Consider the following 16,014-nt stretch of genomic DNA (forward strand, 5'->3'; position numbering starts at 1 on the left):
CTTTTAGGGAAAAGGTATTGATGATTAAAATCCTCAAAAATAATTAAACAAATAAAATTTTATATAAAAATATATTCTGTAACTCACATTATCATTAGGATACACCATATCTCTAACTTGCAATCGATTGAGCGGCATGAACGTCACTTCTCCCGGTAAGCTCTGCCGATTCATTTCCTTAAGAATCTTTGTACCAACTGTATCCGATTCTACTATGTGATGGAATAAGCGATTACCTGCTGTTACCTGCAAACAATAAATAAATGCCTCAAACACGGCAGCCCAGTAGAATTTATCCATGTGTAGGTTAAGAATCATACACAATCAGGGTAAACCTAAATATAAAATTTTAATAAATCATAATCATGATTAGAGAGCAAGCATATCGGAGAATTTTTGACAATTAATGCAATTTATAATTTTAAATGATGTTTTATTAGACGAGTCCAATCAAACTTAAAATCTTTGATTTTTATTTTTCAACAATAACAGTTTTTTTTTTTATTTCTACTTACCTCTACAGCGGTGTAAATAGTTTTATCGCAGGTGAAATTCTCAATAACGGGTCCATAGTACTGCGTCGCTATTTTGGCCCATTCTCCTCCTCTTTCTTGGAATGTTTCTAGAACTTTTCGTACACTATCCCTACCGTTTAATATTGGCTGAAAGATAATCCTTAGTTATTATTTTTTTTTTTTTGTAAAGGTAACATTGAAGCTTAGTGTATAAATGTTTTAAATCTATACATATAATAAAATGGTAGGAAAGTCAAAACTATACATTGAATATTTTTTTTTAAAAGAATACTTGGGGTGTGATCTACAATCGATACCAAAGCCAAAAATATAGTTTTTAGAATTTTTGTCTGTTTGTCTGTATGTATGTCCGGGATAAACTCAAAAAGTACTGCACAGATTTACTTCAAATTTGGCACAAAAACCTACCGGGAACGAGCAGTGAACCTTTATTTCCTCAATGCATTCTGTAACAACGTGTAATCTAACGACGTATATTTGAATGTTGTTGTTATTATGTTAATAACCATGTTATATAAGCTAGCTTCACACTATAAAAATCACGCAACATAAGTAACTAAGCCGATAAACAATTAAATGAATATAAGTAGACAAAACAATTTTAAAGCAGCGCCATCTATGAGATTTTTCTGTAGATATGAAATGTAAAGAAGAAACGGGTAAATGAATGTTATTTTAAAAGGTATAATCGTAGGTATTTTTGGTGCTGTATAGCGTTCACGCAGACGACGTCGCGGGCAGCAACTAGTGTTATAATAAATTTTATAATAATGATTGAATGATAATGTAATGTGGGAACAAATAATAAATCGAATATGGATCATGTGTGAAGATTTAAAAGTATGCAGTTAAATTTCATATAATTATGTAATTGATTTACCTTTCCCGCCATTGATCTTAGAGCTTGATCCGCCTTTGCCAAGTCTTCTTTTAATGACGACAAATTTTGCGTTAATGTTGTCTCTTTGCGCCATAATTCGCTAAAAATAATAGACACGTATATTAATATCACATAATATAATAAGTCAGTGGAACGAGTAGGTGTCACACCCCGATGTTGTCCTAATGAGCTCCTGGGGCGCGCTGTGTGGACAGTAGAAGTTATCGCGCCTCCAGCTCGGCCAGCTCCCGAGTGTCAGTCAACACAGATATAGAGACTCACTTGCGCGCGCTCTGCTCGTGGTCCTTGCGCTTCTTGCAGTCGTAGTAGTGCTTGTTGTGCTCGTCGATGGCGAGGCGCTGCCGCTCCAGCTCGCGCGAGAGCTCCTCGAGGCGCGCCTCCAGCTCGGCCAGCTTGGCCGCGTCGCGCCGCAGGTCCTCGCGCAGCTTGCCCTCGTGCTCCTTCTTGTCCTTCAGCTGCTTGTTCAGCGACCTGAACATTGTAAACAATAGAGACTCCTCTTACTTTATACATGTAAAACTAATCATCGAAGACCGTTTTGGTAATGATTTTTAAATATGTTCAGTACAGCTCAGTTCAGCCTATTGCAGTCCACTGCTGGACATAGACCTCCCCAAGTTCGCGCCAGACATCCCACAATCCTCATCCAGCCTACACCGGCAATCTTACGTAGATCGTCGGTCTAACGGGCCGGAGGACGTCCCATACTGCGTTTGCCGAGACGCGGTTTCCACTCCAGGATCCGTCTGCTCCAACGACCATCGGTTCTGCGACACAGATGGTCAGCCCACTGCCACTTCAACTTACTAATTCTGTGGGCTATGTCGGTTACTTTCGTTCTCTTGCGGATAGTCTCATTTCTAATCCTATCTTTGAGAGATACCCCAAGCATAGCCCGTTCCATTGCACGTTAAGCGACTTTAAATATGTGCTATGTATAAAATTTACTATGTAACTAACTATGCCCGCGAATTCGTCCAGGTGGAATAAAACAAAAAGGTTATTGTTCAGCTCACAGAATTATAAAATAAATAAATTTCTAAAATAAAAGTAGCCTAAGTTACTCCTTACTACATCAGTTATCTACCAGTGAAAGTCCCGTCAAAATCAGTCCAGCCATTTCAACAACAGACAAACAAACAGACAAAAATTATAAAAAATTTGTGTTTGGTATATGTGCCATGTACACATCCATATGCATTTAATAAAGAACGATTATTTTAATATTACAAACAGACACTCTAATTTTATTTATTTGTAAAGATGTGTTTCCTTATAAAATAAATGAATAAATAATTTAAAAAATGTAGAGCTATCGGCACGGATACTGACTGCTCAGTGACATGGTGGAGATCAGATAGCGCATCGCAGTCTGTCATCGCAAGCGAATACACGAATAACAGTTTTGATGCAAAGTGCAACTGACCAATCATGGCACGACAATATGATTACCTCACCTCTTTGCCTTACTTCCATTATCTATACTTATTTCATATATCTCAATATCTGTTCCAGTAACTTCTAGATATCAACCAATGTTTTAATCGCGTAAGCAAATTTTTGCTACTACTTCACTAATCACTACAGTGTAGTTTATAATTTTCATTACTGGAATTTATTTAGATTATTTTTGGCCAAAATATAATTCTAAACATTCTTACTTATTTCTAATAAAATTATTTAGCGAAATCTACCCAATCGGTTATTTTAGAGATTAAATAAAGAAATAAGACAAAAATTAAAAAAAAAGTATTCCTTATTTATTATTATATAAAACGCTTTACTAATATTTATATTTACAGATATTATTATTCTTGTACTCACTTAAGCTCTTTCTCAATCCAGCGATCCCTATCTTGTTTAGACGTGAACTGCGTCCCTCTGCCCTGTTTAGCGTACAGCTCTTGACGTTTCTGTTGGTTCAAAGCTAACGCTCGAGTACACTCTTCTTCACGGGCTTTCATTTCCTCATATTTAGGCTTTAGCTCTTCTAACTCTCGTTCTTTTTCAGCTATTTGCTGTCGAAGACGTTCTAATTCTGCTTCTGCCCTTTCCTGTAAAGAATTTGTATTTAAATATAATTCAAATTAAAGCTTAAATATTCTTTACTAGACCATAATGCAGTTTTACTATTGCTTTTGTTACTACTAAGATGAAGAATGTTTATATTTCATAGGGTGAAGTGTGCCATTTTGTTGCAAACGCGCAACAAAAGCTGCTTGGTTACGTCTGTAGAGTCCATAGAGAGCGAGGCATTCCTGAATTGCCACTCGAACTAAACGGACGTTCTTTTTTTTTAAACCTTAAGCCAACCAAACGATTGAGCTGAAATTTTGTACACAGCTTTATTTTGGATGACAACATGATTAGCTATGTGACGTCATTCTAAATCCAACATGGCGGACTATAAAGATGGTTGACTAAATTTTTAATGCTTTCCTACATTATGGGTATTAAATGAAAGGATTTGCTGACTATACTAGACTGAGAAACTTGTCAAGGGATAACTTAGAAGTAAAGTTTCTTTAACGTAAAGTGCTTTTAGCACATTTAAAATAAGTTTTTTTTTTAAGTTTTCTACTTTTTTATCAACGACTAAATAGGCTAATGGTGCACCTGATAGTAATATGTTACCATAGCCTATGGATGGCTGCAATACCAGAAACATAACGAGTGCGTTGCGAACCTAGTCATGATCCTCCCCAGGAGCTCTGGCATCCTTACTTACCACAGAAACACGACACTACTTAAGAGCAGTATTATTTAGCTATGATCTTCTGCGAGGTTGAGGTACTTACCCAGACGGGCTGCTCCAGACTTTGAACAGGATACATACTGTGCCCTACCTTAAAAATACAAATAATAAAATATAAACAAAAAATTAACGAACCTTAGACTTGTTGTCGCCATCGACATCGTCTGTAAGATCTTTGATGGCCAGCTCCAGTTTGGTCTTCTCTCTTAAAAGTTGCTGTTGTTCTGTTGAGAGGATATCCTTTTCTTCGCGAGCCGCGGCCACATCTTTGCGGGCTTCTTTAAGTTTTCTGTTTGTTTAAAAATTTATAATAAATAGAGTAAAAAAATCGGAAATGTAGATACCATATTTATAATCATAGAGCAGAAAATGAGGGCAAAAAAGAGTTAGGGGCAGGCAGTACATTTATAATTTTATTACGATAAATAATACATCAAAAATGAATCTCAATTTTTACGCAGTTATGACCATTTTTTTTTACAGAATTTAATTTTTTTTTAAATAAATTTATTTAGTGGAATCATAGTTACTAGTAGTAGTAGTAGTTAGAGAAAAACAGTAGAAAATCTATGATGATATTTCAAACTTTTTTAATTCAATATGTATTGAGACCTTCATACATTGTTATATTTCGGAAAAAACGCACGTTTTTCATACCTGTTAGCCTCCCTGACGTGGTCTTGAGCCTCCCGAACCATATCAGCGTAGTGCTGTTGCTCTTTGCCGCTGTTTGCACGCATTTTCTCTAACTAAAAAATAATAAAACATAAACATTTGCAAGTAACTTAGAATTGACAGAGAACGCAAAAACAAAATATTGTTTCTGAATTTTAAGAATCTGCTCCTTTTTTTGTCGATTTTTTTTTTTTTTGATATAATTGTAATTTAATAAACCGTTTTTGAAAAAAAAAAGTAAAATAATAAATCGCTTTACACTTTGTCACTCGACACCGCGTTGGCGCAACGGTTACAGCCATGGATTGTATCTACCTGTTGCGCTGGCGGTTGCGGGTTCGATCCCCGCATATGACAAACATTTGTATTGGGCCATATAGGTGTTTGGTCTGGGTGTTTGTGCAGTCCTTGTGGGTCTCTCCACCGTGTCTCGGAGAGCACGTTAAGCCGTCGGTCCCGGTTGTTATCATGTAAACCTGATAGCGATCGTTACTCATAGTAGGAAATATATTCGCCAACCCGCATTGGAGTAGCGTGGTGGATTAAGCTCTGATCCTTCTCCTACGTGGGGAAAAAGGCCTATGCCCAGTAGTGGGATATTATAGGCTGAAGCGTGTACACTTTGTTACATTAACTGCATTTTCGTTGTTGTTATAAAGACATAAAAACATTTTTATTACTCCAAAATATATCTGTAATAACAGTTCATAAACTACATTGCAGACAATTGAGTCTGACTTCACAGATACATCATTTACAGGACAATTTATAATACTAACAATAATAAATTGCCAAATTAGTTAAACCAAAAACAATCATGCGACTTGCTTTTGTGTTTTAGATTTTCGTTAGCAAAAAAATTCTTCTAAATAAATTTACAACCTACTGCTTTTAGACATTGATTTATATTTTTCTATTTAGTGTTGAAGTTGAAATATTCTAAATGTGACGTAAACAAACTTGTGACGTTCGATAATCGTTGTCACATGATGTTGTTGTTATTTATGTATATCTCTTTTAATAGTGTCCAAAATAGTTATTATGTGATTTCATATAATGCCTCATTGTGCTGTGTGGCTACGGCACCAAAGAAGAATATAGCCACCCCCTCTCTTTCCGTGGGTGTCGTAAGAGGCGACTAAGGGATAACAGGGTTCCACTACCACCTTGGAACTTAAGAAGCCGACCGATGGCGGGATATCCATCCAACCGCTGGCTTTAACACACACAGGCCGAAGACGGGCAGCAGCGTCTTAGGTGCGAAAAAGCCAGCCCTGCGGTCACCAACCCGCTTGCCCAGCGTGGTGACTATGGGCAACACCATGAGTTCACACATTTTTGGCGCGAACTTGTGGAGGCCTATGTCCAACAGTGGACTGCATTAGGCTGTAGTGATATAATGCCTCTCACTTGTAACAAATCTGTATATATGAGAAAATAGTATTAATAATATACATACATCTTCCAATTTCCTTTTATTCTCTCTGTGCTCTGTGTCGTGTATGATGAACTCTAAGACACGCCTTGCTCGGTCCCACTTTTGATATTCTTTCAATTCCTCCTTTTCTTCTTCGAGAGTTTTTAATCTCTCTTCTATTGTCTGTAGGAAATCATTTATTTTTTCCACCTGAAATGAACACCAAATGTTTAAATCCTACGAAATCTCTTTAGTTAAATTATGCCACGCTTGTGTGGTTACGGCAGTAAGAATATAGCCACCCCTTCTCTTCCCGTGGGTGTCGTAAGAGGCGACTAGATATAACAACGTTCCACTACCACCTTGGAACTTAAAAAATGTATTTAGTTATTTATAATTATTAGAATTTGTGAAGAAGAGTAGATAGATAGATAGATACTCTTTATTGTACACAACAACAATCAACACAATAACATATTACAAATAAAAAAATAAAAATAAAACAGTGTACAAAGGCGGTCTTATCGCTAGAGTAGCGATCTCTTCCAGACAACCTTTGGGCATATAGGACACAGCGTAATGAAAAAGCGGTAGGAAAGTGTATACAGAGAAGTGACAATTAGTGTCACCTAGAACAATATCAACTATCGAGTACAAATACACATACATATACAGCACAATACATACATACATACATACATAGATACATACATACAAACATATATATATATATATATATATACACATATATATATACACACATATATATATATACGCACATATATATATACACAGACATACATACACATATATATACATACGCATAAAAAATACTATACCTACATATAAACGAAATACATATAATATGAATAATAGCATAGAATACAAAATACAAGTGAAGCGATACTCCTACAATATGTTATGCAGAGATAAAAACAATTATGACATATAAGTGACAAATAGTGCGCCTTGAGGTATTTTTTAAAGCAAGACAGAGTACTTATTTATATAATAAACTTTAAATGTCGTTTGGCTGAAGGCTCTTTTTTTTTTTTTTACTAGTCATATACATCCACGGGCTTATAAGCCCATGTCCTTTTTTATTCGAAATACATGCAATTTTTATTTTTATTTTTTTTTGTATTTCAAGGTAGGTGTTACTAACGGCTGAAGGCTGGTTGTCGTTGTGGCTAAAGTGAGCGAGCGAGCGATAGATTATTTCTTTAATTTCAGGTAAAATTGTACGATTAGCAGTAATAGTGTATTGTAATCTAATATATAAAATTCTCATGTCGCGGTGTTTGTGGTTAAACTCCTCCAAAACGGCTTGACTGATTCTCATGAAATTTTGTGTGCATATTGGGTAGGTCTGAGAATCGAACAACATCTTTTTTTCATACCCTTCAGTTATGGGGGGGGGGGGGGGTTGAGGGAGGTTAATAAAATATCATGAAATTTTGTGTGTATATCGGGTAAGTCTGAGGATCGGCTAACATCTATTTTTTCATATCCCTAAGTAATAGGGGGGGGGGGGGGATCAAGGGGGTTAATAACGTATATGGCAAAACAACGTTTGCGGGGTCAGCTAGTTATCATATAATGCTAAAAAATTTAATTTTATTAAAGTTTCTTTAATTTCAGTGCAACCCAAGTTCATTTATTTGTACTCTCACAACAACAGATATATAGATAAAATTCAAATGTCTGTCTATGATTTCAAAATAGCTTTGTTTTTTCAAGTGCATATAGTTATTTACATGATACTGAAAACACAAACGACTTTAAAGATTTTGTCTGCCTGTCTTTCTGTCTATCACTGGAAGATAGGGGTGTGGTTGTGGAGCCACATATAGGCTACTTTTTATCTCGGAATTCTCACGAAATTGGCATTTACGTAGAAACAAAAATACTGTTTTTTTTAACACATTTTTGTATTAAAAAAATACGTAATATATAATGAAAAATAATAATATAGTTAAGAAATTTATAACTACACTGTTATATTTTTTAAATATAACACATTCAAACTAATTTCAAAAGGTTAATTAATGACAATTTCTCAATTTTGTTATAAAAATTTACTACATCTAAAACAGTTAGTAGTTACTGTTTCAAAGGGAAGTTTAATATACAATATACTAACCAGATGTAAGCATAAGTGTGAATGCAGAACAATAGAAAATTCTATGAGTAGAACATATGTTTTGGAATTTATTAGTAGTTGCCGTTCTTAATCCTGATCTTACTCAGAAGCTCTGGCTAACTTACCACTGAAACACAACTATACTTTGCTAGAGTATATATCATCATCATCATCATCATCATCATCATCATCATTTCAGCCTATTACAGTCCACTGCTGGACATAGGCCTCCAAAGAGTATATATGGCTGTGATCTTCTGCGCGAAAGAGAGAGAGAAGATACGTAACTGCCACGCATCGAGTGCAATAATTGATATTGTAAATGAAGATTATTTATTTCATAACACTAGTGGTCGACCAGTGGTCAAAAATTCGACTATAATTTATTGAAATTATAAGTTTGAACATTATTAAGGTTCTGTTGTCAAAGACTATAACTTCTACAATAATAAACAAAAGCGTATATATATGCGTGTGTGTCAAATACATAGTAGTGTGTAATTTTTTTTTCAATTGATTTATTGTATTTTTTATGAATAATTAAAAAAATAAGCATTCTGCACTCCTTCTCTATATAAACTATAAGTGTGCGAAATTTCATACTCCTCCGTCCGCGCAAATTTTGTAAAAATGGGTACAAGTTTTTGCTTCACGTATTAATATATAGATGACGTTGTAATCGAGATTATTTTCTCAAATATCTACACTGATTTACTGAGTTATTTTAGGAATTACTGAATGGTTTTCCCTTTGATCAGATAAAAATATCTCAAGTGGCGGTGCCACTTTAAAGTCGGCAAATCGTATGTATCTCTTTATCGATATATAAATCAATCACAGTACTACCCACTACGCGGTAGGATTTTCCAATCGAAAGATAAACATCTAATAATTTCTATTATTATAATGATTCATTCAGATCTTGGAGCACAAGGATATTTCATAGTTACATGTAAACATTTTATGTAATAAAGTCTCTCAGTATTGTCAAATATAACATTGAAAATTTAAAGTATAACTATTTTAAATTCTCAATGTTATCACTAATTGCTCACACGATTGCTTTGTTGTATGTTAAAAATTAATGAAATCTTTTGTTGAAATAAATATTAATTATTTTTTAATCGATGGCTAGTAATATATTTATGTCAAAATTAGAAGAGTCATTAGTTTTAATGTATATGTTACATATGTCCATACTAATATTATAAATGTGTTTAAAAGTGAGTTTGTTTGTATGTTTAGGGACCCGGAGCGGACATAGGTTAGGTAGCCTCATCCCGGAAAAATGTTTTGTGTAGTTCCAGAGGGATAGCGAAAGAACGTTACGAGCGCAACCGTCACCCTGGTTGCTTTATAAAATAAGCTAGATTTTTCAATTACATATTTCGTTCAACTACTACTGTTTTAGTACTTTTGAAAATAATGTAGATAATAAAATAGATAAATTTCTAAAATAAAAGCAGCCTATGTTATTCCTTATTACATCAGCTATCTGCCAGCGAAAGTCCAGTAAAAATTGGTCCAGCCGTTTCAGAGATTAACTGGAACAGACAGACAGACGGACGGACAGACCGGCGGACGGACAGACAGACAAACAAAAATTGTAAAAATGATACTTTGGCATATGTACCGTGTATACATTCATATGCATTTAGTAAAAAGCGGTTATTTTAATATTACAAACAGCCACTCCAATTTTATTTATTGTTATAGATGAACGTTTTCGTTTTATTTTCCATTTGCTGTTAGTTTTGTTCACACATTATTTGTGCCTATGCGAAGTTAATAATTGTGTTTGCTCGCAAACTAAAAAAAAACGACTTTAATTACATCAACAAGTAATACGATGTTGGTACACGGAAAAAATAGTCAAGTAAATACGCGTTATGAAAGATTACTCAAAAAGTAGTTTAGCGTCTCGATCAAATTTAAACAGGCCCACTTAATAAGCACCAGATTTCGATTTAAACAAGAATCATAAAAATCAGTAAACCCAACGAAAAAAATAGTTATTACTATTGAATCTTCTTCTTCTTCTTTAAAGACTATGGCTCCATCGGCTTTACGCCGATAATTTTGCCAATGACAAGTGCCTGAAAGAGTATTGAAGTCCGCAGACAGGGTCCGTTTTTGACAGTACAATAAATTACTTGAATATTTTTATGGATTATTAGACTCGAAATGTACTTGTCAGAGTGCCTAGTGCGAGTTTTGTTTAATCCGTTTCGCAGTAACGGGCGTAAATTTTAATTTCATTTTGTATGGGAAATTCGGGATTTCAACCTAGTTCTCGCGGTTGCCGCTAGATGACTCTGTATCGATTTTATCGTATTCTATTCTTTATCTTTTAGGCTGCACTGTTTAAATTCCCATGCAAAATAATCTTCAAGTATAAACGCGTTTCTGTCATGTTTCTGTGAATAAAACTCGCACTAGGCACTCAGATCTCAATTAAATTTAAATAGAACCACATGACACGCATCACATTTCGATAAAAAAAAAATCGAATTCCGTCCGCCCAGACAAGAGCCGAGAACCTCCTCCTTTTCTGGAGTCGGTTAAAAATATAAGTATAAGAATTAAAGTACAATCTAATATTTATAATTTTGAATTGTTAGTAACATTACCTTGCCAACAGTTTCTTTAAGTATAGTAACGGATTCCTCTCGTCTCTCATCGTACACTCTGGTTCCAGCGACTTCTCTCAGCAACTTTAATCTGTGCGAGTCTGGTGCTACTGCCATTTGATTAATCTAGACAATAATATATCAAAAATCAATATTCGTTAAAAGTGAAGCTACCAGCGATTAATAATGTAGATTTTACAGAGAAGAATTAGCTACAAGCTCTACAGCTAATTTTTTTTTAAAAAACTGAGTATTTATTTAATTTTTTTTTTGTAGTAGAAAGAAATATTTTAAAAATACAAAAATAAACACCTAACACTTGCAATAAGATTTACTTCTGTGTTGGCGATCTGAAAAGCGTACACAGTATACAAATGCACAGATCATGGCATACACCTTTATGGGCTATAGAAATGTTTGCTGTTAGTAGGGATTGAATCCACAGCCATTAACCAGTGTTATGACAGTGGAACTATCATGTATTCAAGCTATTTAGAATTCCGACTACAATAAACATCCGTGTTGCCTATACAAGGTATCACTACATAGTATAAAACAAAGTCGCTTTCTCTGTCCCTATGTCCCTGTATGTCCATGTATGCTTAAATCTTTAAAACTACGCAACGGATTTTAATGCGGTTTTTTAAATAGAAAGAGTGATTGAAGAGAGAGGTTTATATGTATAATAACATCCATTAAATAGTGGAGAAATACTGTTATTTTTGAGGTTTCAAATGTGATGTCGTAAATAATTTCATTTTTTCCGCTTACATTGCAAACGCAGCCTGAACCCTACGAGATTTATCAAAGTAATGTACTACGTATTGTACACATTGAAAAGGTCTACAGAAAACTCCATTATGGTATATGTCTATCTCTTATGGATATCCCACAATAACATTTTTTTGTCATTTACTTTTTACGACAAATAATGGCTAATTTTTAAAGCGATTTTAACCAGTACAGCATTAATCCTTATCTAATTACCATATATACATTATACCATAAAATACCTTAAATACATTGTTGATTTAATGTAGATCTATATGGCCCTTTACAGCATATGATTTAAATGAATATTTTCGAAGATATTACAGATTTAAAAATTGCGGTGCGTAGCGTTTGCGGCGGTTCCGGCCGGCTTTTACTCTAAAGTTAACGCGTGCGGGCCACAGGCAGTAATGAATAAATCAAAACTAATGGATCGATTTTAATCATTTTTTCAGTGAATGACATAGGCTATAATTATATTTTATAAGCGGGAGAAGCCGGAGCGTGTCGCTAGTATATATATATATATATATATATATATATATATATATATATATATATATATATTATAATAATTTAAATGTTACATAGTTTTTTATTTTATTTAAAAATTAACATCCACGGGCTCAAAATGCCCATGTCTTTTGTTAAACATGCATCATATAGCAATACCACTGACAATGTATCATTAAAACTACAAATCGACAGTCCTGTGACTGCCTAGTAAAACTAGGACGTGATCCGATGCTGACAGATTTTTCTTTTTTTTTAACATTAAATAGTTATAGTTCGCGTCATGTAAAAAGAACGCTGAAAGAAACTGGAGGGGGTGCGTTTGCGCATGGGTATACTCGCGCACAAGTACTACTGTTTTATTTTTTAATTAGGCTTTCACTCGCGGCTTCGTATAATGGTTATTGGTAGGTACATAAAAAAATACTAGAAATACAAGTGCGAATAATTCGGACTAAATAAGTATAATAATTATCACTTTACAAAATCGCAATTTTTTTTTAAACAAAAGCAATAACAAATTTTTTAGTTATTGAACTGTCGTATTCAAAAATAATAATTATCTGTACTCTCGATATTCGTATCTTAATAGTTTTTATGTGTTTAAAATGATAAATTGATAATTGTTTTTTTGTGAAATAAATAGTAAATGGAGAATTTTGTAATTTAAAACTTTTGTGCGCGATAATAATTTGAGTCGACGTCGAACTGTCAACCGCTGTCAACCAATAGCACACCGGCAAGCATGCGACAGTGATAAACACTCCCGCCCCCCTACCCCGTACCACCAAATAGACCGATAAATCGCTTCTGCGCAGCTTCAAGGCCAGCGTTCTTTTTACATGACGCGAACTATACAATTGTTAAGAACAAGAGACTCTGTTGGTGTCCGTACATGCTTTAAAGTAAAATGTATGAAAATGCTAAGGTATGCTATAACACAAAGTGTTGTAGATTAAACATACATTATAACATAACACAAACTTAACAAGTTTTTTTTTATATACAATGGCTTACTACTAGGCTTGCATTTGACCAATACTTCACCTGTGGATAAGTGAAAATGCAGTCTAGGATGGAGCACGTTTACCTACAAGTAACCTATTCCCTCGCGACTTAAAGATCACCTGGTTATAGTTTTCCGGAAACACGGAATTGTATAAAGACAGTAATAAAACAAATAAAATCAACTTACTTTTCCTTGTTTGACAATGTAGTATGGATTTGAATTTGATAGGCCCGCACTTTCTAAAAGATTAAGTACCTCTGAACGAGGAACTACTTTCTTATTAAGGAAAAACTGATCCTTCTTAGAACCGATAACTCGACGTAAGAATATTTCATCCTTCTCAATCTAAAACAAAATAAATAATAATATTATAATGAAGGTAAAGGTAATTCAAATTGCAAAGTGAAAGAAAGTTAGTGTAGATGTACAAAAGCAACCATTGAATACAATATTATAGAGTATAGACGCCACATTGGCGCAACGGTCAACGCACTGGTTTGTGGCTCTTGCGCTGGCGATTGCAGCTTCGATCCCCGCACATGACAAACATTTTATTAGCCATACAGATGTTCGCCATGGCCAGGTTGTTTGTTCAGTCCTGTGGGTCTCCCCACCGTCTCTCGGAGACCACGTTAAGCCGTTGGTCCCAGTTGTTATCATGTACACCTGATAGCTATAATTATTCATAGTGGGGAATATATCTGCCAACCCGCATTGGAGCAGCATAGTGGATTAAGTTCTGATACTTTTCCTACATGGGAAAAGAGACCTATGCCCAGCAGTGGGATATTACAGGCTGTATAAGTGTGTATACAGTATAATAACTATATTTTATGATATAAGACCATCTCGTATTAAATTATTCTAATTCAGCATAATGATCAATATTGCCTCTATTAAAATGATGTTTTTTACTATGATTTGAAATACTGAACTAGTGACCCATTGAACAACTTTAATTTTTCGCTGTAATCAAATTCTGTATTTCTCTGATCAGCAGACACCTAGTCATGTTTAGAGGTAAGTGATTAATACATGCTGTTTAGTTAAAATAAAGGCTGTGAATATTCGGACACTAACATGATTTCAGCGGTAATCTAACGTAATTGGTACTTCTTGAAGAAAAAAAAACTAATCTAACTCGTTAATCAGCTTTATTTCGTCGTACTGTGACATCTCTGGCTTCTTAGAACACTTTAGGGGTATTCAGTGTGATTAAAGTACGGAAACAGAACCACAATAGCTTTGAAACTGTACTTAGTCTAACCATGTTAGTCATGCTAAATTACCGCTAGAGTCATGGACACGTGTCCGAATATCCTAATTGTAAAATAAATTCAAATAGATACTCACCGGAATCCTATTATCTGAATTGTCGAATATAATCTCAACAAAGGCAGATATCACCCGGGGTCCTGTGCCCTCGTGGAGCAGGGCAAGTCGTTGTTCAGGTCTGAGATGAGAGAATTCATCGCTCAGAACAAACTGAATAGCTGAAATTTAATGTTTTAGTTAGCCATATTATTAAAACTATTGTACTATTTTTTTTTATTCAATATTCATTAGTAAACATTGTGAAGTATCAGGTTATGATTTGAATATTAAAAATGTGCAATTAATTGCTTATTATTGCTTTATACACTAATTTGAAACTTCAGAAAATCAAAATGCTTTAAATTATAAGCTGTAATAGTAATAATACGAAATATGTAAAAATGATAATGATGAAACAAACATTGTTTATGTTCCAAAAAACTTAGTGTGGTGGTCATAAATAGATGCATACCGTGAAAGAAGTTACTTTTCCCAGAGCCGTTGCGTCCAACGACTACATTATGTCTTTTATCAAAGGGTTCTACGACAATTTGTTCACGATAACTCTTAAAACCCTGAATAATCACCTATAAACAAAATAATGTCATATAATAATACACGTCACAGGTGAAAAATAAAATAAATAGCAGAGATATACAAATACAGTTTTTGTTAATTAATAAACTGGATCTTCTACCTGTTTTATATGCATTTTCAAGCTTTTAAATAACTTGAAAAGTTAACTTAAAATTTATTCCAAGCATTCACCGCCATTTCTTCATTGACACTTCTGACTTCAATAATGAATACAATACACAGACTGTTAATAAAAATAAGCGCGCTTAAACATTAAGGGCTGCCATATTAAAAAATATATTATATGTTTAATTTTCGACATTGAATTATTTTAGTTGTTGTTTGTAATTCATTTAATCTTTACTGGTACTAATTAGTTCTGTAATTGCGGACGAAAGTAATTATTTTTAGTACTGTTTCGCGGTACAAAACTATGTGCTAACTTAATTAGAAAAGAATGGCAACATTAAGACTAGGGTTATTGCACTATAATCAACTGTTCAACAATCAAAATCAAATCAAAATTTGATACATAGCCAATATAACTTCTAAGTTGTGTCTTCTCCATCTTACGTGACATTGGCGAAATCATCTGTGCTATTCGGCACTAGTGAAAGCCATTAATTCTAAATTCATCATCATCAACTTCTAAGTTCTATTTATATTTAACTAAAATGCATTATAATAAACATTTTAAAGTCCTTTATTAGACTATTGAAGCAAAAAATACAAATAATAAATATAATAAGTTTTATTTTTTCAATTTTTAAAGAT

General features: G+C 34.1%; 1 protein-coding gene across 1 annotated transcript in view; it reads right to left on the reverse strand.

Moving 5' to 3' along the window:
• Nucleotides 1-15,480, reverse strand: part of LOC123658421 (structural maintenance of chromosomes protein 3) — a 31,525-nt gene extending 16,045 nt beyond the window's left edge. The window contains exons 1-13 of the mRNA XM_045593846.1: nucleotides 15,362-15,480; nucleotides 15,137-15,251; nucleotides 14,704-14,843; nucleotides 13,537-13,695; nucleotides 11,058-11,183; nucleotides 6,327-6,494; nucleotides 4,850-4,941; nucleotides 4,328-4,481; nucleotides 3,262-3,491; nucleotides 1,699-1,908; nucleotides 1,417-1,516; nucleotides 516-662; nucleotides 88-246 (exon numbers count right to left, since the gene is read on the reverse strand). Coding sequence (XP_045449802.1) covers nucleotides 88-246; nucleotides 516-662; nucleotides 1,417-1,516; nucleotides 1,699-1,908; nucleotides 3,262-3,491; nucleotides 4,328-4,481; nucleotides 4,850-4,941; nucleotides 6,327-6,494; nucleotides 11,058-11,183; nucleotides 13,537-13,695; nucleotides 14,704-14,843; nucleotides 15,137-15,251; nucleotides 15,362-15,376 — 1,815 coding nt within the window. The 5' untranslated portion in view covers nucleotides 15,377-15,480. The remainder of the gene's footprint in view (nucleotides 1-87; nucleotides 247-515; nucleotides 663-1,416; nucleotides 1,517-1,698; nucleotides 1,909-3,261; nucleotides 3,492-4,327; nucleotides 4,482-4,849; nucleotides 4,942-6,326; nucleotides 6,495-11,057; nucleotides 11,184-13,536; nucleotides 13,696-14,703; nucleotides 14,844-15,136; nucleotides 15,252-15,361) is intronic.
• Nucleotides 15,481-16,014: the final 534 nt, after the last annotated feature.

This window comes from Melitaea cinxia, chromosome 12 (assembly GCF_905220565.1).
Source record: "Melitaea cinxia chromosome 12, ilMelCinx1.1, whole genome shotgun sequence".
Classification (NCBI taxonomy): Eukaryota; Metazoa; Arthropoda; class Insecta; order Lepidoptera; family Nymphalidae; genus Melitaea; species Melitaea cinxia.